Raw genomic sequence first — 24,599 nt, 5'->3', positions numbered from 1 at the left:
AAGTCACTTGACATTGGCCTTCGGTTAGAATTGTCAGAGCAAATATATTGCAGCACGTTAGGAAATGCATAACTCTGGAACATGGCTGCCTGCCAAATGCCTGCGGCCTTTCAGATTATCTGCTGTGCAGCGTTATGGCTGATTAGTGGTGAAGAAAACGTAGGGCCCTTTTAACTAGTGACTGAATACTGCATAAATACAGTGGTCTGCTGACCCCACACAGAGAGCTCCTGCCACTGTTTTTGTATAGAGGGGGAACCAGTTAGACATTCTCACTCCTACAAGGGTTTATATTAGCCTTAACTTGAAGAAAATCTCTCTGGTATTGTTTTCACTGGTCTTATTGGCATATGCATTGTTTAATGTCATATATAATTAATGCTAAAACTTGTGAAGGGAAATGTGTTTCACCCTAGAAAGCACTCCGATTTATATGCCAAATGATTGCTTGCTTTGCCAGAGAAGAGTTCCTGGTTGTCTGCTGGGTCTGCAGTTCTCTGAGTATCTTGGGGAAATCCAGCAGTGTAATGTATTTGTGTAGTGGAGCAGGGTACGGAAACTTGGCTACTCCTCCAGCTTGTTCCTCAGATAAAACTATGCAAATGAGCTATGCAAATGAGCTCAGCTTTTGCCCTTACAAATGGGAGGAAGGATCTCCCAGTTCAGTCCTGTCTGCCTTGCAGCTTGACACTCTCAGATGCTCTACCTTGTAATTTTTTTTGTTTGCCTCATAATCTCTTCTGCATCAGTACACCTTTAGCCAGGCACCTTACCAATCCTCACTACTGTGATGAAAACAGAGAACTGTCTCTTAATTCCTTTTGCAACTGCCCCAGGTGTTGCTAAGGGCGATCAAATGAGAAAGAAACTTCTGTCTTTCCATCTGACAGAGAGGGAGGGGATTGGTCAAGGGGCAGCATTCCCTCCTGAGCTCAGGCTTCTATTTGCAAAGATTTTAGTAGTCTTGCATCCAAGAGAGGGCTTGCCTACAAAAAGCTGCAGTTCCAACAGGGGAATATGATGTGTTTTTCCAGAGGTGCCATATTTTTAAAAAATAGTTCAGACAGCAGTTCAAATCCATCAGCTTTTCTGTGGCTTGATGATGCTTTATGGATTCCTTCCTTTTTCCTGAGTCATTGAGGAGCCATTTCTAGACTTTATAGACTACCTTGTTATTTTGCAGATTTCATTCTGAACACAGTCCCAGTTATCTTCCCAAGTCCATAGTACCTAATGTCGTGGGGGAGTCGTACAGAGAAAAGTGAGATAGAAATACCGGAATAAATAATGTTGGCGTCCTAAAGAAATCATGAACACCATCTTTGCTACTCAGGCATTCCCCAGATCATACGTATGGGGCATTCTGAACAGTGTATGTTCATTGATATAGGCACAAATAGATCTCTTGCCAAGCAGCGGGAGTTAAAATATTTCTTACATCTGGGCCTTATCTAAGATCTTTGTTCAATAAAATTAACCTAAAAACAGATGCTACTGTTGAACATCTTTGCCTGGATTCCCTTCTCTTAATTTCACAGAATGGAATTCTGGTAGTTGCTATAACTTGAGGTGCTTTCTTTTTGGTGGACCGAGAATGTCCAGCCTCATCCAAGATGTTGTTGATGTAGGACTGAAGGCAGTGATGCTATTTTCAGTACTCCCAGAGTTCTATTTTGATCTGGAAGCTTGGCATGTTTCAGGCTGTTAATTGTGTTACTTAACAGGTGATAGTTTTCCTGCGTGTTGCAGCACGTCTTTTACCAAGCCGTCTTTTTCCATTACTGCTGTCACAACATTTCCCGTAACTGGGAGATCCCTCCTTCCCTTGGCAGGGATAAATACTCGGCTCATTCTCACAGTGCCACCTGCAGAAAATCATCTCGGTCAGGATTTCCTTGCAATTTCCTCAGATGGGAAGAAAACTTCATGTACTGCATTCTGTTCCTATGAATGGAATCTGATACAGTCAGTTGTACACCCAAACACTTAATGATTGGTTCCCCACCGTGGGACCACACTAAACTTTCCCTTCTCACTGAGACACAGTGTGAAACAGACTTTTCTCTGTGATACATCTCTGAAGATGCCAGCCACAGATGCAGGCGAAATGTTAGGAACAAAATCCACCACACCACGGCTACACAGCCCGGAAAACCCACCAGAACCAGTTGAATCCAGCCGTGAAAGCCTTCGACAATGCATCAGTTGTTATTGTTGGCTTTATGACAAGCCAAACGCTGGGTTAAAACATTTACAAATGTGACAGCTACCAAGCCTGTTAATCTCTTTGGAGCAAGAACACGAAGAATTATTTCTTGGCTCCTTTTATGCAACCTCTGTTGGATGGTTAGGTGAGTGGCTGTGTGGGCTTGTCAGAGGCCTGAGGCAGTTGGCATGAGATGTTTTAGAATACAGGGAGTAGATCCACACTCTTATTAGAGGTTTTGCCATGGGAGCATTGAATAGCTGTTGAACAGCACAGAAGGGAACGCTGGTTTGTTGTACTTTCAGGCTTATGTTTAATGGTTTCCTTCTTTGCATTTCAAAGGTACCTGTATGAGCGAATTGATGGAAGAGTAAGGGGGAACTTGCGCCAGGCCGCAATTGATCGTTTTAGCAAACCGGACTCTGATCGGTTTGTGTTCCTTCTCTGCACCAGAGCTGGTGGATTGGGCATTAATCTAACTGCAGCTGACACATGCATAATTTTTGATTCAGATTGGAATCCTCAGAATGATTTGCAGGTAATCTTGTTTGTATAGCTAGCCCTATAATTTCTAGCAAGTGTGCATGGAACACTTACAATATACTCAGGGTTTGAGCCAGACTCCTCTCATTTCCTGTTCCCAACTCCCTTCACGCCGTTCTTCAGGGTTCTCTTATGTTTTGGGGAGTCCTTTGGGAAGGGGAGATGGGTATATTTTCGTTCTGATGAAAAAATTAATTTCGATCCAACCTTTAGTTGGGACACAATGGGTTTTTTTTAAATTTTTATTTTCCTCGTAAATCATTTAACCTGGAAGACTTGCTATTTTTCTGTCTTCTGACAAGTTTAGTTGAAACTGCTTAATTTCTGTGGGAAGTTTGAGAATGAACCACCAGTAATGATAGAATACTTTCTGTTGATATCTGATGGATCATATACCTTTTTTTTTTTCCAGGCCCAAGCCCGTTGTCATCGGATTGGTCAAAACAAAGCTGTGAAAGTCTACAGGTTGATAACTCGGAACTCTTATGAAAGAGAAATGTTTGACAGAGCAAGTCTAAAGCTGGGCCTGGACAAGGCTGTCTTGCAGAGCATAAGTGGAAGGGAGAATAGTGTTGGTGGCGTATGTACTTTTTGTGCTAGACCCCCTTCCTTCCTCCCTCTCTTCCTGCCTCTGTCTGTCTGTCTGTCTCTCTCTTTTTCTGGGCACAGCCCGTGTAGTTATTTTGTAAGGAAGGGCTGTACAGAATTGACTTAAATGACATCATAAAACTTTGTAAAACCTCCTCTTCCATCTCCCATGACACTATTTTTTAAAATGATTGATTTGAATTGGAAAGTTGGTTCTAATTAAGAGAGAATACTGTCACTTTGGGCATCGAATTGTTAGGAGTGGATGTATGATTTTTTAAAAAATACTCCGCAAAATTTGGCTGGGAATTCCTTTAGACTTTCTGTGTGTATCATCAAAATAAAACCATTTTTGTACGTGTCTAAAGTAAACAGCAAATATTAATGAAACTAGGCAGTAAGACATTCCATAATAAAATAATGATATAGAACTTCATATAAGATTTAAATTCTTTTAATTCCTGAAATACCTTTACCGAAAATATAGTGATTTATTGACAGGAATTTGTTCTTGTCTAAATGCATGGTTAATTATAGGTTACTGGACATGTATTTCTGTGTTGAATCGAAGTCTCTTATGGCATCAAAATGTTTTCTGCGCAGATACAGCAACTCTCAAAAAAAGAAATAGAGGATCTGCTCCGAAGAGGTGCCTATGGAGCCATTATGGATGAGGAAGACGAGGGCTCTAAATTCTGTGAGGAGGACATTGATCAAATCCTGCAGCGTCGCACAAAAACAATCACAATTGAATCTGAAGGGAGGGGCTCAACATTTGCTAAGGTAGGTACAGTTTTCGGTGTGCTATCTTTGCATGGTGGCATTTTTGCATAGAACACTGAGAGAGATCTAAGCATTCAGAATTGTCTGTAAGTGACTGCACCATCTTATGCAACCTGTTTGGAGGCAGAATTGTATGAATATGGGATTATGTAATTAACGCAATTGCCATGAAAGGGGGCTGGTTGGAAGATGACCTTTCTCTCTCAAAATATAAGGGGCAGGATAGTTCCTAAAATTGGACTCAGTTTTGATTATATACTCTGCTGTATTTGTTACAGGCTAGTTTTGTTGCATCTGGAAACAGGACAGATATTTCATTAGATGATCCCAATTTTTGGCAGAAGTGGGCCAAAAAAGCAGAAATAGACCTAGATGCCATCAGCGGCAGAGTAAGTATCGATGGTGTTTTTGTAGTAAACTTAAGAGGCTTGAACATGCTTGTATTTTTAATTGTCCAAATCAGGCATTTAATAGTCTGAAGAATTATAATTGTAGCTGATTGAGCGTCAAATTAGCACTCTTGAAAGACTGACATTTTGGGATGATGGAGGCTTAACTCTTTCATCCAAAATGGTTCCCAAATCTCCTTTCAGGAGATTTCTTTCTGCTTACTGGGAAGATCTAATAAGCATTAATCTTCCGGTAGAACTAGGAGTATTTAAAATGTTTGCCTTTGATTTTTTTGCAGCCAAGGTTATTAAACTTTGTGGCAGGCTCAGGTGAATTGATTTACTTCTTTGCTTCACCAGTTCCAACCCGTGGAAATGGCATGAATCCTCTCTCTGGCCAAGCAATTTAGTGTTGCTTCTGTTATCAGTTACCAGGCATGCAATGTCAATTTACCTTCCTCCCCGATTGCAATTGAAGATATCAAGTTGGCACACGAGGGAGTTTTCAAGTCATCTATCTAGTATCTGTTCCTCTATAACAGAGTCATCATTTCACCTGGAGAACCATAATTCCAGAAGCAATGCCATATTTAATTGTCAAATATTCATACATGAAATGCATAGAATTTTTTGATAACAGTTGTCTTTTTGAAACCTATAGGTTTGAAAGTGTCCTTTGAAACTGTTGACTAGTCTCAAATATATATATATATATTTGATCTCCACAGAACAGCCTGGTCATCGACACTCCCAGAATTAGGAAACAAACAAGGCCATTCAGTGCCACAAAAGATGAGCTTGCTGAATTATCTGACATTGAGAGCGAAGGGGATGATAAACCAAAACTGCGCAGACCTTATGACCGCTCCAATGGATATGGAAGAACAGAATGCTTCAGGGTGGAGAAAAACTTGCTAGTCTACGGGTAAAAATGCTCTGTTAGTTTGGAAAATTTGTCTTTCCTATGTGGCTGCTGATTTACCAGTTAATGGTGTCTCTGACTCCAGAACAATGATATTGTAGTGAGGCTGCAGCACTGTTCCAGTGCCATGTTTTGTGGCAGCCTGTTGCTGCGTTTAAGGTAGCATGACAGCCAGGATTCAGAAAATCTTAGCATGAGGCTGTACAGCTCTTTATGAGCTTATTGATTTAAAAAAAATGTAACATTGCAAAAGATATGAAATATATGTTAAACATTCTTTAACAAATTACTGTAAGCTAGTACAAAATATGCTGTGTGGGGGAATATTCGTTCGTTCGTTCGTTCGTTCATCAACCTCTTATTGGCACAGTTAAAAGGAAAAAGGAAGAATGAAAATTTTACAAGGTTGGGTTCATAGAAAAATGGAGTTGCATAGCTTGCAGTAGAAATTGTGCTACATCCGCTGTTCTCTGAGGCTGGCAGTCTAGTAAAAGAAAGCGAACTTTTCCACTGTCGGTTAATGCAGAGACATTCTTAAGGTGTGCATCGAGACAGGAATTCCTCAAAAGAGCATACAGTTCACAACGTAACAGAATATGACCGGTAGTTTCGGTCTGTCTCTGGGAACATGGACATAGTCTTTCATGGGGTGGGAGAATATTAGTTGTGTTATATATTAGAATTGCAAAGCCAGAAGAAACTTTTTTTTTGGAGATGTTTAGACTGCTTACCAAAATAAATAGAACATAAATACTACAGTAAAAGGCTCTGCTACCTGGCTCTCTTGGGTAATGAGGGTTGTCAGTTAATCAAAAGTGCAGAATACTGAAGCTTGCCACCTGCACAGAAGACTATGCTAAATAGACCCCACCCTACTGGGAATGCCAAGTCCCCCAAACCTGGCAGAACTCTTCCCCTTCTTGAGCCACGGAGCCATCCTGCATGGGAGGCAGACAAGTGGGCCAACAGTCTAGGAGCCATCTGGCAAAACTGGTCCCAGTGGCTCTCGACAGGCAACGAGAGAAGAGGAGCACCCAAGGATGATGTCAGCATTGGCTGTCAGAAGCCCAGAAGTAGCCAGAGGTATCAAACTGGCTTGAATAACAGGAGAAGGGTGCATGTGCACCTGAAATCACAGCAGTGTTGTGACTGAGGCAGAATAACTTGTCCTATGGATGATGCCAGTTAACCGAGCATTTTGGATAATCAGATGCTGGAGAATGAAGTTTTAGCTTTGTAACATTTAACTCTCATCTGAGTCTTCCTGGAAGGGATTGTGCTCAGCATGACCTATTCTTTTTTGTTTTAAATGTTGACTGATGTTAAATTTTAACTAGGTGGGGTCGCTGGAGAGAGATTTTGTCCCACGGACGGTTCAAAAGACAGCTAAATGAGCAGGATGTGGAGATAATTTGCCGAGCACTCTTAGCTTATTGCCTTGTTCACTACAGAGGAGATGAAAAGATAAAAAGTTTTATATGGGACCTCATCACTCCAACTGAGGATGGGCAGACTCGGGAGCTGCAGAACCACTTAGGTAAGGAACTGGAAGAGCTGTCCCTAAGCAGGCCACTCGGAGCCCATCTTGACTTCAGTGGACTTCAGTGGACTTCAGTGGACTTACAAGGTCTGCTTAGGAGGGCACAGAGAGTCTTTCATCCATTAGATAAAGTTGATTTAACATTGTAATAAGCATAGATGCTTCTGCCATTATATTGCCATCTTTTGTAGCATCTACACTTTTTGGGGGAGCAAGCATTGAATGTTAAAAAGAAAATAGACTATTCTCTATGGGCTTGCTGTTTTTAGTGCATTAGATGGATGAAACAAGACTTTATCATGAATTTCTACTCCTCGCCACTCCTCCAAAAGGGGAGTAGTTTAGATCAAAGATATAGTATAAATCAAACAAAACAGTATATATTGGGCTGGTTGGAATTCTGTAGCTGTTCATTCATGGGTTACAAACAGCCAAGGAAGATTGCAGTGGCATGATGGTTCCCCTTTCCTGTGTTTCATGCAATCGCTGTACTGTGTTCTTGCATTTAATAGGTTTGTCAGCCCCTGTCCCCCGGGGCCGAAAAGGAAAGAAAGTGAAAACTCAGACCAGCACTTTTGATATACATAAAGCAGAATGGCTTCGAAAGTATAATCCAGAGCATCTATTGCAAGATGAAGGCTATAAAAAGCACATAAAGCATCACTGCAACAAGTGAGTAACACTATAAATAACTTGGTTTGTCTTTAAGCTTATGTAAACAGCTCGTGTGTCACATTTCAGGTCTGAATGTGCTTCCTTTTGAACTGCAAATAAGTGATCCTATCAAAAGCTAATAGCCTATATGTGTGAATGGTAGTATGATCATTGTAGCTGTGTCATATGTCACTCTTTGCACTAGTAAAGCAGGCATTCTGAGTGCAGGTGTACTGGGAGCCAGAATTGAATTTAGGGGAAGTGTGGGGAACGAGGTAAAAACTAAGTCTCTTCCAGTTGGTAGAAATACTCTAGCTTTTCACAAAATGTATTGCAGGGGTTATAGGTTGATATGACCGCTAGGTTCCCTCCACACCAGAGAATGTTTCACAAGAGAACAGCACCCTCAGCTGGTTGGAAGTTAAAAGCAGGAGCAAGCAGCCTGCTTTATTGCCTTCCATAGCAGAGTCTAAAGTGGGCTGTGGTTTGGACATGAAGGACACACACTCCATTGTGTGCTTTTCAGAGGGCTTCCTCGGGGTTTGTCTAGTAACAATATATAGTTGTTTTAAAGCTTAAGAATGCTAGTTACAGAATTCAACTTCCTTCCCGAAACTATCTGGAATTGGTAGAAATTAGCCATGCAAGTGATACAGTTCTATGTATTACCGCCTGGAGATGTACTCAGAGGCAGTTTTTACATTGAGTCAGGCTATGCTTAAGTTCTCTTAAAGCCAGTGGAACCAGCGTGTACATAATTTGGTTCTGCATCGCATGAACAGTAAATGCTACATCAGAGTTGGTTGTAGAGATTGCTTACTCCTGGGGATAGAAAAAAAAAAAACGCTGGCTGTATTTCCTGTCTCTTAAAATACTAAAAATTGTGTTGGTTAAAAATAGAAGAACAATTCCTTTCCTCCATGTGTATTTATGTTCAGGGTCTTACTTCGAGTCAGGATGCTGTATTATTTGAAACAAGAAGTCATTGGTAACGAGTGCCAAAAGGTTTTTGAAGGAGTCGAAGCCAGGTAAGCTGAGCTTGGGGGCCCCTTTCTTTTTAAACTTGTGCTGGCTGTTAAATAAAATTCCTCTGCAGAGTACTTGAATGAGCTGAGTTTTGACAGTATTTACTATATAAATGTTTACTTATACTGGGGAATAGTGTCCTGTAACTACCAAACCTATTGCACTTACGTAGCTCATCCAGTGTTGTTTGGTTATCCTTATAATAGCCTGCATACAACAGGCAAGTATTGTTCCCATGTTAGAAATGGGTGGTTGAGACAAATGAGAGTCGATTGCCCAGAATTAGCTGATACCATGTGACTGTCATGATTCGAATTGGGGTGCTCCTGCTCCCAACCTGCATGCTGCTCAGTGTATATGTATTGATATCTGCCATATGTTTATTTTAAAAGGCCAAGTCAGTGCATGCAAAAACAAATAAATGTAACATTTGTTTTTTATGGATAAAACATTTCAGTGAAATTGATGTCTGGATCCCAGAGCCAGACCATTCTGAGGTGCCGGCAGAGTGGTGGGATACTGAGGCAGATAAATCGCTCCTAATAGGAGTTTTTAAGCATGGTAAGTGATGTGTTTTTTTCTTGTTTTTCTTGTTCAGATGGTGGTTGTTTTGAAAATCATATTCACATAGCATGTTTCTTTTTCAGGTTATGAAAAGTACAATACAATACGAGCAGATGCAGCTCTTTGCTTCCTGGACAGAGTAGGAAAACCCGATGACAAGGCTGTTGCTGCTGAGCAGAGAGCAAATGATTATATTGATGGGTATGATTTTCTACAAACATATTTTGGCAATAAATATATCCCCCTACTTTCACACCATCCGCAGTGGTTCAGACAACTCACAATTCAAGTTTGGTAGATAAATAATAAGAATTCAAAAAGCAGTGGGAAAATAAACAGCCTCCACCAACTGCCTATTAAAAACAAAACAGGCCAAATTGCCTCTGAAACTAGGCCAGTATAGGAACCATCCTTGGGAAGGCTAATTGAGGTGACATAGTGCTACAGCCAGAGAAAATTGCATCGAAGCCATCACAAGTCTAATAGATTTAAGGAAGAGTACAGCCAGAAGAGAGCTCAGAGAAGATCTGACATTGTGCACATGGTCGGACTGTAGGAGACTCTTTTTTGGGGAATTTCTCATGTGCTTATAAAAACATTTGAGCATGTAAGTGAGAGAGAGTATGATTCACCTGAAATGACATCCTTTTAAGAAGCTGTCATCTGTGAAAAAATTCCCTACAAGGAGCGTTAAGCGTGTGTTCAGTTTTTCCATTAAAATTCCCAGGGCTGTAGAGTACTTAGCTCTGCCTCGATTTACTCCCAAAGGCTGCAGTAAGTTCTTCTAATAATTTTAGAAAATGCTTTGATCTCTCTTGCAATTGCTAGTAATTTACATGGTGCACAAGAAGAGGGCAGCGTAGTTATATGGGAGGGACACACAGAGTTCTAATTTTCGGATTTTTTTCTCCCTTGTGCTGCCTATATGCTTATGCCCCTGTCCCCCTTGTGAGGTGGGGCTGGAGGCAAAACCGAGCTGGATTATACTCTGTGGGATACCCTGTAGATTATACCCTGCATGTTGGATACGTTTTTCATAGACCAGCCCATTTGTAATGTAGTGCCTCACTTGAAAGATGTAGAAGAGCTCAGTTGCTTTCTCATAGAGTAGCATCATCAAATATTGAGAAACATTAAAGTAAGGGCAACTACACTGTGCAAACTAGAAGGATGTTTAACATCTAACTGCTCTGTGACTTCGTTGACTGGAAGATCTCTGCAAACATAAAATAATCATTGCAAGAGCTAAGAGTCTGATTCTGTTGTACAACAAGAAGTAGAAAAAAATGAACGTATTGGAGCCAGAACTTATTGCTCTTGAGTGGTCTTTCATTGAGCTAATGTCCTGCTAACATAATCTAAGATAATTTGACTGGTTAGAACCGGAACATCCATGCTTTGCAGTGTTTCTTTCTTCTCTCAAATGAAGTGATTTGTATCAAGTAAGCAACAAATTATATGGTAAAAGACATACTTGACAGCTTATACTTCTTCTATATTCCTGCAGAGATGTAGATGATCCAGAATATAAACCAGCACCAGCCATGTTTAAAGATGACATAGAGGTAATACATTTGTACTTCATTTTTATTACAAATTGGGACAGGAGGGGGGGTGGGCTCTCATACTTTATGCTTCAATGTAGACTTGTAACAAAGCAACTATGGGATTAGTTTATTAGTTTAGTTTATTAACTTTTTGCGGATGAAGTCGTGATCTAAAAATTTTTTTAAGACAATCTGCAGGACAAGTGGCCTATGGTCTGAATTGAGCATGTGTTTATTTTTAATTTGTGATTTAGGATGATGCCTCATCACCGGGGGACCTCATAATAGCAGATGGAGGTAAAATTTTATTATAAACTGGTACCACATACACTTGCTATTCTAAACTAACGCAAGCCTACCTTTCGTATGGTACAAACATCAAAGGTTGTTATTCTTTCATGTTTTCTCAATTACAGATGGTCAGATGATTGAAGGGGACAAGCTTTACTGGCCAACACAGTCTGCCTTAACAACACGTTTGCGCCGCCTAATAACAGCCCATCAGCGTACCAGTAAGAACCGACAAATCCAGCCGGTGTTTCCAGTTCAGGCCTGTCTGATTCAGACTCCGTATGAAGAAGCGTCTGTCAACCCAAAAATGGCTGCCAAAATTGAAAGACAACAAAGGTCTGTTCTAAATACAAGCATTATGTTTCCATGGTCATATAGATCACAAAAAACATTTGCATTTATTTCCTGTACTTGAATGATTTCTAGCAGTAGGGGTTTGGGGGTGTGGTTTCTTTTGGGGGGGTGGTCAATTGGTTGATTGGCATAGTGTAGCAGTTAAGAGCAGGTGGACTCTAATCAGGAGAACTGGGTTTGATTTTGCACTTGTCCACCTGAGCAGCAGTCTCTTACCTGATTAACTGGTTTTGCTTCCCCACTCCTAGCTTGCTGCTGGGTGACCTTGAGCTAGTTACAGTTCTTACTCTTTCAGCCTCACCTGCCTACCTGTGGTAGGGAGAGGAAAGAAAAGGAGTTTGAAATCCCCTTTGAGCCTCCTTACAGGATAGAGAGGTGGGGTATAAATCCAAAATCATATTCTTCTTTATGTTTTTATTGATTCATTTAGAGATTTCATACCTACTTTTCTCTGAAACCAGATCTACAGTAGGTTACAATAATAAATAATACTCCATTAAAATATAACAACCCACAAGCACATCTAGCTGTTGCCTCAGCTTATCATCTGACTGACTTCTCAGTGGTGCTTCATTTCTGTTTGAAATCTAGATGGACACGAAGGGAAGAAGCTGACTTCTACAGAGTGGTTTCCACCTTTGGTGTCGTATTTGATCCTGATCGGGGTCAGTTCGATTGGACCAAGTTTAGAGCCATGGCTCGGCTGCATAAGAAAACGGACGAGAGTTTAGAGAAGTACTTGTACGCTTTTATGGCCATGTGCAGAAGAGTCTGCCGCCTGCCTTCAAAAGATGGTGGGTTACTTGTGGAACTGAATTTTTATTTTTTTTTGCTTTGTGGAAATGAAAACAGGTATAGAAGAAGCACAGTTAAAAATGCATGCGGTCATATCATCACATGACTCATTACATGAGTAGCCAGTGTGGTGTAGTGGTTAAGAGCAGGTGCACTCTAATCTGGAGAACCGGGTTTGAATTCCCGCTCTTCCACTTGAGCTCTGGAGGCTTATCTGGTGAACCAGAGTAGCTTGTGCACTCCAACACATGCCAGCTGGGTGACCTTGGGCTAGTCACAGTTCTTCTGAGCTCTCTCAGCCCCACATACCTCACAGGGTGTTTGTTGTGGGGCGGGGGGGAGGGAAAGGAGATTGTAAGCTCCTTTGAGTCTCCTTACAGGAGGGAAAGGGGGAATATAAATCCAAGCTCTTCATCTTCTAAAGGCTCCATTAATATCACAACTACCCCCAGTGTTGAAGTAAATTGGAGGTGCTTCTATATCAGGCCAATAATACTTCTATTGGCAGAAATGAGTCCTTTAGGCAAGATTTTTTTTAAAAAAAATTGCTAATTGTAATGTTAAATGCTTTATTTTTTTACCCTTCCAAATAGCAAAACAATTTCTAGTTCTCAGGAAGCTTATTTTAAAATGGGGATAAAGGGAAAATGTTAAAAGGGGGGAAGTGCTGAGGTTTGTGTGTTTCCTGTGCAGAATCTATGGATCCAAATATTTTCATCCAGCCAATAACTGAAGAACGTGCATCTCGAACCTTGTATCGGATTGAACTTCTCAGGAAGGTGCGGGAACAAGCTGTTCGTCATCCACAAGTGTTTGAGCGGTTAAAACTTTGCCAGCCAAATCCCGACTTACCAGTTTGGTGGGAGTGTGGGACTCATGACTGGGATTTGCTGATTGGGGCTGCAAAGCATGGGGTTAGCAGAACAGACTACCACATTCTTCGCGATCCTGAACTTTCGTTCATGTCAGCCCAAAGGAACTACAGTCAAAACAAAGCAGCACTTTCAAGAACTCCTACCCCGATTTTGCATCAGTATCAAATGGCGTTGTCGGCCTCACCCCTCACCCCTCAGGCAAGACTGTTAGATGTTAAAGGAAGCACACTTGAGGATACAAAAGTGAAGAACGGAAAGCATCGAGAAGAAGCTCATTCTTCCGGAGAAGAGTCCATGTCTACCGAGGATATGCAGATAGGAATAAAGATTGAGCCTTTGAGTCCAAAGAACAGCACACCATCGCATTCTGCAGACCACAAATCTGTTGCGAAAGCAGACAGTGACAGACGCATGGTTGCGGCAAGGACAGAGCCCCTAACTCCGAATGCTGCTTCCAAGAAGCAGAGAGCTAGCAAGAGAGAATCAGACTCCAGCTCCGATTCAGACTCAGATTCAGACAGATCATCCTGTTCTTCCAGATCATCCTCATCTTCGTCATCTTCTTCCTCCTCCTGTTCGCGATCCAGGTCCAGTTCTTCATCCTCTTCATCTTGTTCTTCAGCGTCGTCGTCATCGTCTTCCTCTTCATCATCGTCATCTTCATCTTCTTCATCTTCATCTGAAGAGAGCGATAGTGATGAAGAGGAAGCACAGAAGAGAGGTAAGTACACAGAGACATGTGACTGTTGGAAAAGCTTATTAGAAATGCAAAAATAGCAGCGTTCTTTTTAAATTTGAAAGAGCTGAAGGTTGAAGTAAGACACTTTGCCTCTGGGCTTGACAAATCCCAAGCACCAGATCACCAAGGTGCCCAGAAATTTACCTTCAGTACTGGGTCAAAAGGAAATGCACTGTGAAAATGACCCACAAACTGAGGTCTGATAAATTTTGGTGCCGATATGTCCAAAAATGCACCCCCTGCAGGAGCATCCCAGAAATTTGCCCAAGAATCTTTGTTCTGTATTGATTTTTCCTCATTCCTGTCAATGGGGGTTGCAGGCTGGGGCGGGGGGCACATTTCTGAAGGCACAGTCTCAAAACTGTCAGGATCTCATCAGGAGACTGCCCTAATGATACCCCCCAGGTTTGGTGCAGTTTGGTTCAGGGGGGCCAAAGTTATGGACCCTCAAACTGTAGCTTCCATCTCCTATTAGCTCCCATTGGAAACAATGGGGGATTGGGGCACCCCCTTTGGGAGTCCATAACTTTGGACTCCCTGAACCAAACCTCACCAAACCTGGGTGGTATCATCAGTAGGGTCTCACGAAGATACTCCGAAATTTTGGTGTTGCTAGCCTAAAAAATGGAAAACCACTAAAAATACCCAAAAACGAACTCTGCATTTTTGATGCCCACCACAAGGTGGCACCCTGGGCAGCTGCCCACCTTGCCCAATTGTCATTACGCCCCTGAGCTCCTGCAGACACATTAACTTGTCATGTGCAATAAAAAAGCATGACTTGTCATTATGAAAACCAGCTTTGGAAGTCTTCAAGCAAATTTGTGTACATTATATAGCTCCATTGGAAAAAAACATAATGCATAGTTTTAAAGTCCTAATTGTCTAAACTTCATTTTTTCAGTAGAAGGAACTCCTCACTTGAAAGCGTATGATGAAGAGAGTGTAGCTTCCCTGAGCACTGTGCAGGATGAAACCCAGGACAGTTTTCAAATGAACAATGGAACACCAAATTCTAATTGTCTTTTGCAAGGTGGATATATGTTGGCTGCTTCCTACTGGCCAAAGGTAAGATACCAATGATGTATATCATTGGGCTTTGGGGGAGGCTGGCCATCGATGTGCTGTTCCCTGCATGCTTTTGACACCATTCTTTACTATCTGACTACTACCATCTTCGCCCAATCCCCTCCCAAGAATGTGTGGAAGAGGCTGTACTAATTGTGGGTTGCCATCTGCTGTTTTATCTACTGTTTTAATTGGTTGTGTTGATTGTTATGTTTTAATCTATATACCGGTATTTATTGGGGTTTATAGTGTTTTATGGTAATTTATATTGTACACCGCCCAGAACCCTTTGAGGGTAGGCAGTATTTCAAGCCCAATAAATAAATAAATAATACCTGCCCACACAAAAATCCATAAATCCTTTCCCTAGTGCATCTAAATCTTGAGTTGTAAGCGAGGATGGGTATTCTGTGACTTATTATAAGAAAGGATAGTTGCTTTATGCTGAAGATGCTGAAGTACCTTATCCTGCTGGAAAGAGCTTCAAAAAGCTTCTTTGTGTCATTCAGTCTGAAAGAAGTTAGCTATGCTACAATTTCTGAAACGTTACTATTTCTTCTGCCCCTGATGACAGTAATATTATGTTGCTAGCCTTGGGTACAGATGTTTCCTCTATTCTTTTGCCACTGTATTGATGGCTCTTGCATTGACAGGAAAAGTTTTTTTTAAATTCCCTTCATGATTTTCACTAATGTTAATGAAGTCCTGAGCGTTGTCTAGACCAGGAGTCTGCAACCTGTGGGTCTCCAGATGTTCATGGACTACAAATTCCATCAGCCCTGCCAGCATGGTTGTGGCTCTCCAGATGTTCATGGACTATGAATCCCATCAGCCCCTGCCAGCATGGCCAATTAGCCATGCTGGCAGTGGCTGATGGGATTTGTAGTCCATGAACATCTGGAGAGAGACAGGTTGCAGACCCCTGGTCTAGAACCAGAGGTCATAGAATGTCACATATGTAGTTTTGCTGTCAACTGAAAGAAGCTGTCTGACTCTGCTTGGCAGGTCTAGCTTATTGCAAGGGTTCCCAACCTTTTTGAGCTGGCAGACCCTTTGGAATTGTGACACAGAGCGGTGAGTGCGGGTACAGCATGGCTGATTGAGGAGGCAGAACTCACCACAGACTGTCAAGGAGTGAGATTGTGCATAACTCTAACACTTCAATATTTTGTGCAGCAGCATTGTTCAACAGGATGCCTTTTACAATGAACATATTATTCAAAAATATTTTCTTGCATATGCACAACTTCATTCTTGCAGTGAAGATCCTTGTGCTGTAGTAGCAGCTGCTGCTGTCACCAATGCAGTGTTTTTAAAAATCCGTGCAGCCAGTCAAATAACTGGTACCCATTCAGAGACTCTGATGAGCAAAGACCCAACCCCCTTCTGAAAAACATTTGATGAACTCCAGAAGAGGTGTTGAGGGATGCCACAGTGCCCATAGGCTCCAGAATTGGAACCTCTGGCTTATCAAAGTTATTTTTCTTGTTTGTCAAGTACTATGACTTTTTTTTTCAAGGGCTGAGACAGGGAAGTGCAGAATTTTTGAAGTCTGCTCTGTTCCTTCTAGGATCGCGTTATGATCAACCGTCTGGACAGCATTTGTCAAACCGTCTTGAAAGGGAAATGGCCGTGTGCCAGGAGAGGTTACGACACCAACCCCGTGGCTTCTTTTTATACCACCAAACTTCTCGACAGCCCAGGTGCCGCTGCAGACTGCGTGGAGCCCTGCGTACCAACACCCCCTAGCGCAGATGTTAAAGAAGAAAATGATCAATCGCCACAGATGTCAAAGGTGAAGAAGCATGTACGGGAAAAGGAGTTTACAGTGAAAATCAATGACGTATGTTTATTTTTATTGCCCTAGGACCTGATTGCGATTGCGGTGTGCGGCATGCCTTACCTACAAGTAGCTGCCTGCTCTCAATCTTACTTCCTTCACCCACACATATATGGTTATTTGGGGGCAGTTTGGGGAATTTCGTGTTCTTTTAAAAACATGATTTCAGGATCCTCCAACAAATTAGTTTCTCTCTCTTTTTTTTGTCTTTTGAAGCCTTGCTGATAAGGTGCTTTCTCCAGTGGTCTGCCTTGGGCTGTTTTTAGTACTAAAGCCTACTTCCCAGACTGTTTGGCTTTGCTAAACGCAGATGTAGCTACCTTGTAAATAGCTACAGTTTTTTAAATGCTTTGAGTCAACCATCAGAATAATAATTATCCCCTCCTAATTTCCTTCTGCTTGCACACACCTAAGCTAGATAACAACGGTAATACATTCTCTCTGAAATTTTCATTTGCATATTTAGTGTTTTTTTTTTTATTAAACAAAGATACAGACAGGTATAGATACTTGTGTGTGTGCGCGCGTGTGTGCATACGTTCGCAGGTTTTTAAATGTGCTTGTTACCTAAACCAGCTTAGTGGAAATGACTAACCTCCCTGCGTGTGGAAATTGTTTTTTAGTTTTTTTTTCCAGAGAGAAACTGCATATCAGCATCCTAAATTTAATTAAATGTATTTCTCCTTCCCAAAGAAATCTTCTAACCCTCACATTTATTTAACAGGAAGGTGGTTTGAAATTAATTTTTCAGAAGCAGGCGCTTTCTCAGAAAAGGCCATTTGAAAGTGAAGAAGGCACTTTAGGACAGCAGCAATACCTTGCCCGACTACATGAACTCCAGAATGCCTCAGAGACGAGCCTTGCTAATTTTCCAAAGTCTTTGCCAGAATCAGGTAAGCATTGTAGGTTTTTAATAGTGGCTGATCAGAGAGAGCAAGCATAGTGTGGTGGTTAAGAGCAGGTAAATTCTAATCTGGAGAACCAGGTTTTATTTTCCACTCCTCCACCTGAGTGGCAGAGGCTTATCTGGTGAACCAGATGTGTTTCCGTGCTCCTGGGTGACCTTGGGCTAGTCACAGTTCTTTGGAACTCTCTCAGCCTCACCTACCTCACTAGGTGTCTGTTGTGGGGAGAGGAAGGGAAAGGAGCTTGTAAGCCACCTTGAGTCTTGCGTTTTTCTAGACATTTGATTTCATGTGGGTGTTGCGATCACTTTTTTGCTGCTCACATTTATTATGAGCAGGATCCTCAGTCTTCAGTATAATTCAATGCAATTACATTGTTTGTTCATTAGGAACTTCCAACCAATCAACAACTAGTGCAAATGGAGTACTCACTGATGACCAACCTGCAATAAAAAAGAGGCGAGGAAGGAGAAAGAACGTGGAAGGAGTTGATATTCTGTTTGTCAACCAAAATAAAACACCCAACCACGTAAGTAAATACTATTGAATCTTTCCTGTAGATTTACTCTTCCAATGTAAACCTTCTCACTTTACGGCTTAAGTTGGACAAGGCCGGAGTTTGGCTAATTGCTGCTACAGTTACTTGTGCTGTTGTTGTTCTGTATGATCCTTCTGCCACATCTGCCACCAGCATGCTATTAATAGGTGCCTTACATTTTTGTAGGACCAAAGCCTCACTTGCAGCAACGTTGACACCTACAAGTGCAGTTATGGTGATTGCTTTCTTTTAAGCATTCCCCTCTTCTTGAGAGATTTCCCAGAACCCGTTGTGTTTTCACAGGTTTGTCACAGCATCGGTGTTCCTCAGGTTGCTTCGGGAATAAACCCACCTCTTCCATACACACAATCCCAAGGCTTGTGTGATGCAGAAAACCCAGTTCCAGTTATTAATCTGAAAGATGGAACAAGACTTGCAGGTGATGATGCCCCCAAAAGGAAAGATTTAGAGAAATGGCTTAAAGAACACCCTGGCTATGTTGAAGATTTAGGGGCTTTTATTCCAGTGAGTATTTAATTTTAATAAGTTTATTCCTGCCTCCTCAGCTGTGGTATTTCAATACAGTTTGATTGGTAACTTTCTAGTTGCAATGTGTTTTTTTTTGTTCACAAAAATTGTGTAAAGTTTAAGAGGTTAGGTTGGGTTATGAGAATGGTGGGAAGGTACCACAACAACACAAGCCTTTATTGGCATATAAAACAGGACAAAATTTTAAAACAAAACAAGGTTAAGAAATACAGGTACAATTACTAATTTCCAGTATAAAATTTGCAACAGTTTCACAAAAGAGTACATCAGAGCTGTTCAGGAGATTGGGTATCTTATAACACTCATGCCACTGAGAACATTGCAAGAAAATGGAATTCATGTATTTCATGCGTATCTTATTGTATTTAGGGCATAAAAACAAAGAATGGTCAAGTGTTTCAACTGTAGTCATATCACATGAACAAACTCTTTTAGAATGGTGGGAAGGTGTTATTTGCAGAGTGGCAGGGCTGTGGGACCAGGAGAGAGAGAGAGAGAGAGAGAGAGAGAGAGAGAGAGAGAGAGAGAGATTTGCTTTGCCTTGTCTGAAATCAAATAAGCAGGTTTAACAGTTAAATAAAGTCTCTAATTTTTTTAAATTCCTGCAACAGAAAATTCAGCTTCACGAGGGCAGACCCAAACAAAAAAGGCACCGTTGTCGAAATCCTAATAAACTGGATATTAACAGCCTTACTGGAGAAGAACGTGTTCAACTTATCAACAGGCGAAATGCTAGGAAGGTAATTGTTTCCCTTTGTCTTCTGGGGTGAGCATCATTGATAGTGGTACAGCTGTCTGTACTGCATTGTCACCATAGTGTGCTATCATTTTAATAGATTTCTTTAAACCACCTCTGTTGATATGACTGTAAGCTGAGCATTGGGTCACAAAGTTGAGAAACACCAGTCTAAACGTTTGCTTCCCTCTGCTACCTTTTAGGTAGGGGGTGCATTCGCGCCTCCACTGAAGGACTTGTGCAGATTCCTGAAAGAGAACCCTGAATATGGAGTAGCTCCTGAATGGGCAGACGTCGTAAAACAATCTGTGAGTATTTGTGTGGGCCTGGAAACAGGGGTGGAGGTGTGTGTGATAACAAAGAAGATGTGTTTTCCAAAGAAGGAAATCTGATGTTCAAATAAGCCAGCTCCTAACTCGGGCATTTCTGTGATCTAAAAATCTGTGAGCCTTCACGCCATATCTGGGAACAAAGGTAATATCTAAACTTAAGTTTATGTGTGACTTTTGAGAATAAAACTATTTGTTTTTGAATGATCCAGAGGACTTTTGCCAGTAACTGGTTTTATAATTGCCTGTTATAAACACATTCTAAAACATTCATGAGCAGTATCAGTATACTTACAATGGTACTGTAGACTGTGCCCTGCCTGTATCTTCATACGGTTTGAGGCTAGGATGTGGAAGCCTGAAAGAATACCAGCTCTAATACAGATGTTTACTGTGTCTGTATGTCTTAAGGTAGAGATTTCATGCAGGGACCTCATGTTTCACATTCCTAATACCAGCCTTCCCACAGTAGGTTAGAGCTTAGGAATGTGTTCTGATAGTCCTTTCAACAAGAAATCTTCTGAACATGGTATGCACCTCTTGCGCCAGCAGAAGTCTCCTTGCCGCAGTGGCAAGATAACGTTGGTGTAGCCCAGGATCATGAGTCAAATTTGAAACGGAATGTCCTTTCATGTTACTTACTTCATCACTTAATTCTTGTTTGGAAACATTTAGCTACATTGGAAGGTAAATTGGCTAACCCAAGTTTTGATGTCTCTCTTTAGGGATTTCTTCCCGAAAGCATGTTTGACCGCATTTTAACGGGGCCTGTTGTACGAGAAGAAGTAAGCAGGAGAGGAAGGAGGCCGAAAAGTGAGATTGCCAAGGCAACCGCAGCCGCCGCTGCTGCTTCAACCGCCGCCACTGTCCCAGTCAACCCTTTGCTAGCCAACGGGCTAATTTCAGGAGTGGATCTATCTACCCTTCAGGCCTTACATCGAAACCTGCAAAACTTTCAGTCGCTGCAAGTGACGGCAGGTTTAATGGGGATGCCTACTGGCCTGAACACCACTGGGGAAGCTAAAAACATGGCTGCCATGTTTCCCATGCTGCTTTCAGGAATGGCTGGCTTACCAAATTTGCTAGGGATGGGAGGACTCCTGGCAAAGTCTACCGAATCTGCTCCTGAGGAGAAAAAGGGAAATGACTCCAGAGAGCCTGATGGAAGAAAAGAGAGGACAGAGAGCCAAAACGCACATAATGGTGGAGAAAACTCTGTGTCGGGTTCTCCTTCCACGTCCTCTACTGCTGGGGCAGCTGCAAGCCCCTTAGCTCTTAACCCCTTACTGTTGTCCAATATACTGTATCCAGGGATGCTTCTCACTCCAGGCCTTAATCTCCATATCCCAGCTTTGTCCCAGTCCAATATTTTTGATGTACAGAACAATGAAAACAATGGCACAGGTGTAGCTGAGTCTACAAAAAAGGAGGACAACTCCAGCGTTCAAGATCGAGAAGGAAAAGGGGAAACGGAGCCTAGCTCTCGCAATGAAAACAGCACAGATGAGGGTTCAGAGAAAGCCGGGGTTTCCTCTGGATCAGAGAGTACATCATCCTCGTCTGAGGATTCGGACTCTAGTGATGAAGACTGACCCCAGACTCTGCACTTAAATTATAAACTGATTTTGAATCTATTCTTTAATTATTTCATTGTAAATAATCCAGTGTTGAGTGTGTGCATCAATAATTTACTGACCGAACATTTCAGTATTTGTTTAGAAGTGCAAACTGCTTTCAAAGACATTTTGCATGTAATTTCTTGAAGTTCCTAAGTTTCTGAACTTATATGTACTATCGAATACACATTTGTGTTAAAAAAATTACAGCAAAAGGCATTATAATTTTGTTTGGGGGGGGTTAATTTTTACAAAAAAAACGCTCACTATGAGCTGTATATTTAATATATTTGCAGTGAACACAGAATTCTTTATGCGCATTATTGATTTAATTTGAATATAGTTTTACAGTCTCATTGATGCTTATAATTTACAGATCAAAACTCAGCAATAATTTGGGCAGCTAATGAATGTCATGAAAGCTGTAGAATCTACATCGCCATCCATTGCTTTAATCACATGATAATGCTCTAGTGTTGTGATGCACTGCTGATATATCCGATTCAGGTACAACTGTGTTAAAAAAAAAAAGTTTCCCCGTCAGCCAATTAAATTGGCTACTTGTTACCTCAGCTGAGTTAGTTTAGGAAGTTTACATCAGTTTCTCTTGTCGTCATATATCCTGTTTTTCTTTTTAAAGGCACCCTGCGTATGTTAACTTGGTGTATTTTTTTTCCCCTCCTCAGTACTAGTGCACATTTGTGTAATTTTAGTAAAGGGAAACTTTGACACACACAATATCCCTTTCCTATTTCATTTCAACGCCGTGGATTCCTGTTTAATTTTAAATGTTGCTCCTTCTACAGCAATCATGTTGTGGCAGAGCTGTAGCCCCAAGTTTGGAAAAAAAATGTCGAAAAGTGCCGCTTCCAACACTGCATACTTCATGTATAAGGATTATATCCTTGCGCGAATGACTTGTTGGCTGTGTTCGTTTAGATTTGTGTTTGTCATGTAATCTGTAGTTACCAGTTAATAATGGTAAGGGGAAATGTAGCACGTTAAACTCTTCTATATTTCTCTACAGGTTTTAGATGTGACTCCATTGAAAAAATGTTACACAAAATCAAGATTTGGGGTTATCAGTTTATTATAATTATGCTGAGTTGCCCGCTAACTAAAAAGCACTTTCAACAATGATTATATGTGTTTCTTGAAACCATGGTAACAGTGCTTTAAAAGCATCTGTTAGAAGACAGGTCCTTAAACCCTTACTGTATAAAAATCAATCTGATATTTGGTGTGATTCCTTGAGCTGCTGAAGCTGCTATTACTGTGACATGGTAGAATCACAGATGCACACCCACTTGGTAGAACTGAGAGTAGGTGTGAGCTTGTGCTATCTTGCTTGTGGTCCATGAGTAGGCAAGTGTTGAAGGAATGAATAAAAGCTGATAGTGGATGGCAAACCTTTTCAAAAAGGGAATAATTAAAAATGTATTTTGATATGGTTTTGTTGCTTGCTTGTACAGTAAACAAGACTGTGTTGTTTTTTACCAAGATCTTTACCAATTAAAATAAGTTTGTACATGCAAAATGATAAACCCCTTAACTAGAAGCAGTATTACATGTAATTTACACAGTTATACAAGTACCATTTTGATTGTGCTGGTTACTGTATTCCCCACCCTACCCGAAAAATAGTATTGATTTTGTTGGTCCTTCATACAGTGTCTTAGCAATAGTCAAAACATGCCACAAGAAAGGGGTAGCAATTCTTCATCATGAAAGGATGTATTACATATTTAATATTTTCCCTATGTAATATAGCACTTTTGTTTAACTTGTATGTATCCATGATATAGCCAAAGTTTTCCAGACACAGTTGTTGACATAGTCAATGGAGTATTTCAACAATACCATCACTTTGCACCACTCCCTTACATGCCTCCCCCCAGAAGAAAATCCTAAACATAATTTTTAATAAATTTATGAAATAAAGTATTTTCCTAATTATGGTCAAGTGAATTTGCTTACCATTCTAGTGGTCTTCTCTCTCTGTAATAAGGCAATTTGCAGTTTCAAATAACGTACAGCTGATACAGACTTGAATCTGAAGGCCTGTTTATTTTAATCAGTATCAGTTGGAAGATGAGAAATATGTAGCTACGTCAGCTGAACATTATGAAAATGTGGCCGCACAAGTCCAGAGCTGTAAAGACAGCCCATTGGAATCACATTAATACTGAAATTTTCAGTACAAACAATATCGAAGACGGTGAAGAAGTGTATGTTGGTAGTGACTAAAAGAACCTTAGCTGTTTATTGCCTTGTATTTCTAACCCTTCGTTTCAGGCCTCATGATCCACGTTTAAGTCCTGTTTTTTTTTTTGGTTCTCTTGTTTTTGGACGTTTGCAATATTTGCCGGTTGTGTTCTGTGTAGTCTGAATTTGCTTTCTGTAGTTGAAGAAGCGTCTTAAAGTCATTTGTAATTTATTGAATTACTTTCTATGATGTTCTATAGAGCAAATGGAAGTTTAATTATTTTTTATTAAACATATTCTTTGACAACCCATGATGTTGGCCTCAGTACATTTTAAAACGCCATTCCCTGGCTCGCAAAACTTAGTTTAAACATGAGAACCAAGGAAGTGCAATTACTGTAGTCGTTTTAAAAGCTTTAAATACCTGAAGCCACTTCACTGTCAGGTAAGCTACGTGGTAATCACCTTCTGCAAACAGAAGCGAGAAAACCTACACATTCAAATACTGTGGGCTGTCAAAATGACTTGCCACAAATTGTTAGCAATATATTTGTTTAAAACATTTAGTAAGTGCCTTTCTTACAGGATTTAAGGTAGCTTACAATATAAAGTACATAGGATTATATATAGATATAGAATTTTATAGAGATAAGTCCATGCAAGTTTGGTTTTTCAAATATATACACACAGATACACACTTTTAAATCAGAATTTAGGATAGCTAGTAAATTAATCTAATATAGTCCTAAATAAAACTGCTTCCTAAGGATCCAAGGGGAGGGGACCTGGGAAATGTTCTATAATCGGTGTCCCCTCTTGGATTCCCCACTCCGCTTCTTTGATGGATGACACTAAGGGGGGGGGGGGTCTCCCTTTTTGTTTTCATTCTCAGGCAAGACCACCTGGCCGTGAAGCCAACAAACAGGCCCGGCCTTATCCTTATCTTCCCGTCCTTCTGGGTATTGTAGTTTTAAACTACTTACGCGCTGAAGCGCCT

General features: G+C 41.0%; 1 protein-coding gene across 17 annotated transcripts in view; it reads left to right on the top strand.

Annotated features, from left to right (window-relative positions):
• CHD9 (chromodomain helicase DNA binding protein 9) overlaps window positions 1–23,909 on the top strand; it is a 73,893-nt gene extending 49,984 nt beyond the window's left edge. For 7 of the 17 annotated variants that reach the window (XM_048515499.1, XM_048515502.1, XM_048515516.1 and 4 more), the window contains 23 exons: window positions 2,549–2,744; window positions 3,162–3,329; window positions 3,941–4,120; window positions 4,399–4,509; window positions 5,238–5,434; window positions 6,769–6,968; window positions 7,484–7,643; window positions 8,564–8,653; window positions 9,109–9,212; window positions 9,299–9,416; window positions 10,723–10,780; window positions 11,017–11,059; window positions 11,179–11,389; window positions 11,999–12,201; window positions 12,896–13,798; window positions 14,721–14,884; window positions 16,455–16,727; window positions 17,449–17,617; window positions 18,019–18,158; window positions 18,471–18,692; window positions 19,328–19,456; window positions 19,656–19,760; window positions 20,507–23,909. In XM_048515499.1, coding sequence (XP_048371456.1) covers window positions 2,549–2,744; window positions 3,162–3,329; window positions 3,941–4,120; window positions 4,399–4,509; window positions 5,238–5,434; window positions 6,769–6,968; window positions 7,484–7,643; window positions 8,564–8,653; window positions 9,109–9,212; window positions 9,299–9,416; window positions 10,723–10,780; window positions 11,017–11,059; window positions 11,179–11,389; window positions 11,999–12,201; window positions 12,896–13,798; window positions 14,721–14,884; window positions 16,455–16,727; window positions 17,449–17,617; window positions 18,019–18,158; window positions 18,471–18,692; window positions 19,328–19,456; window positions 19,656–19,760; window positions 20,507–21,373 — 5,011 coding nt within the window. In that variant the 3' untranslated portion in view covers window positions 21,374–23,909. The remainder of the gene's footprint in view (window positions 1–2,548; window positions 2,745–3,161; window positions 3,330–3,940; window positions 4,121–4,398; window positions 4,510–5,237; window positions 5,435–6,768; window positions 6,969–7,483; window positions 7,644–8,563; window positions 8,654–9,108; window positions 9,213–9,298; window positions 9,417–10,722; window positions 10,781–11,016; window positions 11,060–11,178; window positions 11,390–11,998; window positions 12,202–12,895; window positions 13,799–14,720; window positions 14,885–16,454; window positions 16,728–17,448; window positions 17,618–18,018; window positions 18,159–18,470; window positions 18,693–19,327; window positions 19,457–19,655; window positions 19,761–20,506) is intronic. The other 10 variants (XM_048515505.1, XM_048515507.1, XM_048515513.1 and 7 more) reach the window with 6 other exon arrangements.
• Window positions 23,910–24,599: the final 690 nt, after the last annotated feature.

Source organism: Sphaerodactylus townsendi, linkage group LG14, assembly GCF_021028975.2.
Source record: "Sphaerodactylus townsendi isolate TG3544 linkage group LG14, MPM_Stown_v2.3, whole genome shotgun sequence".
Lineage (NCBI taxonomy): Eukaryota > Metazoa > Chordata > Lepidosauria > Squamata > Sphaerodactylidae > Sphaerodactylus > Sphaerodactylus townsendi.
Note: the sequence above shows the minus strand (reverse complement) of the source record. Positions and strands in the feature narration are given on the sequence as shown.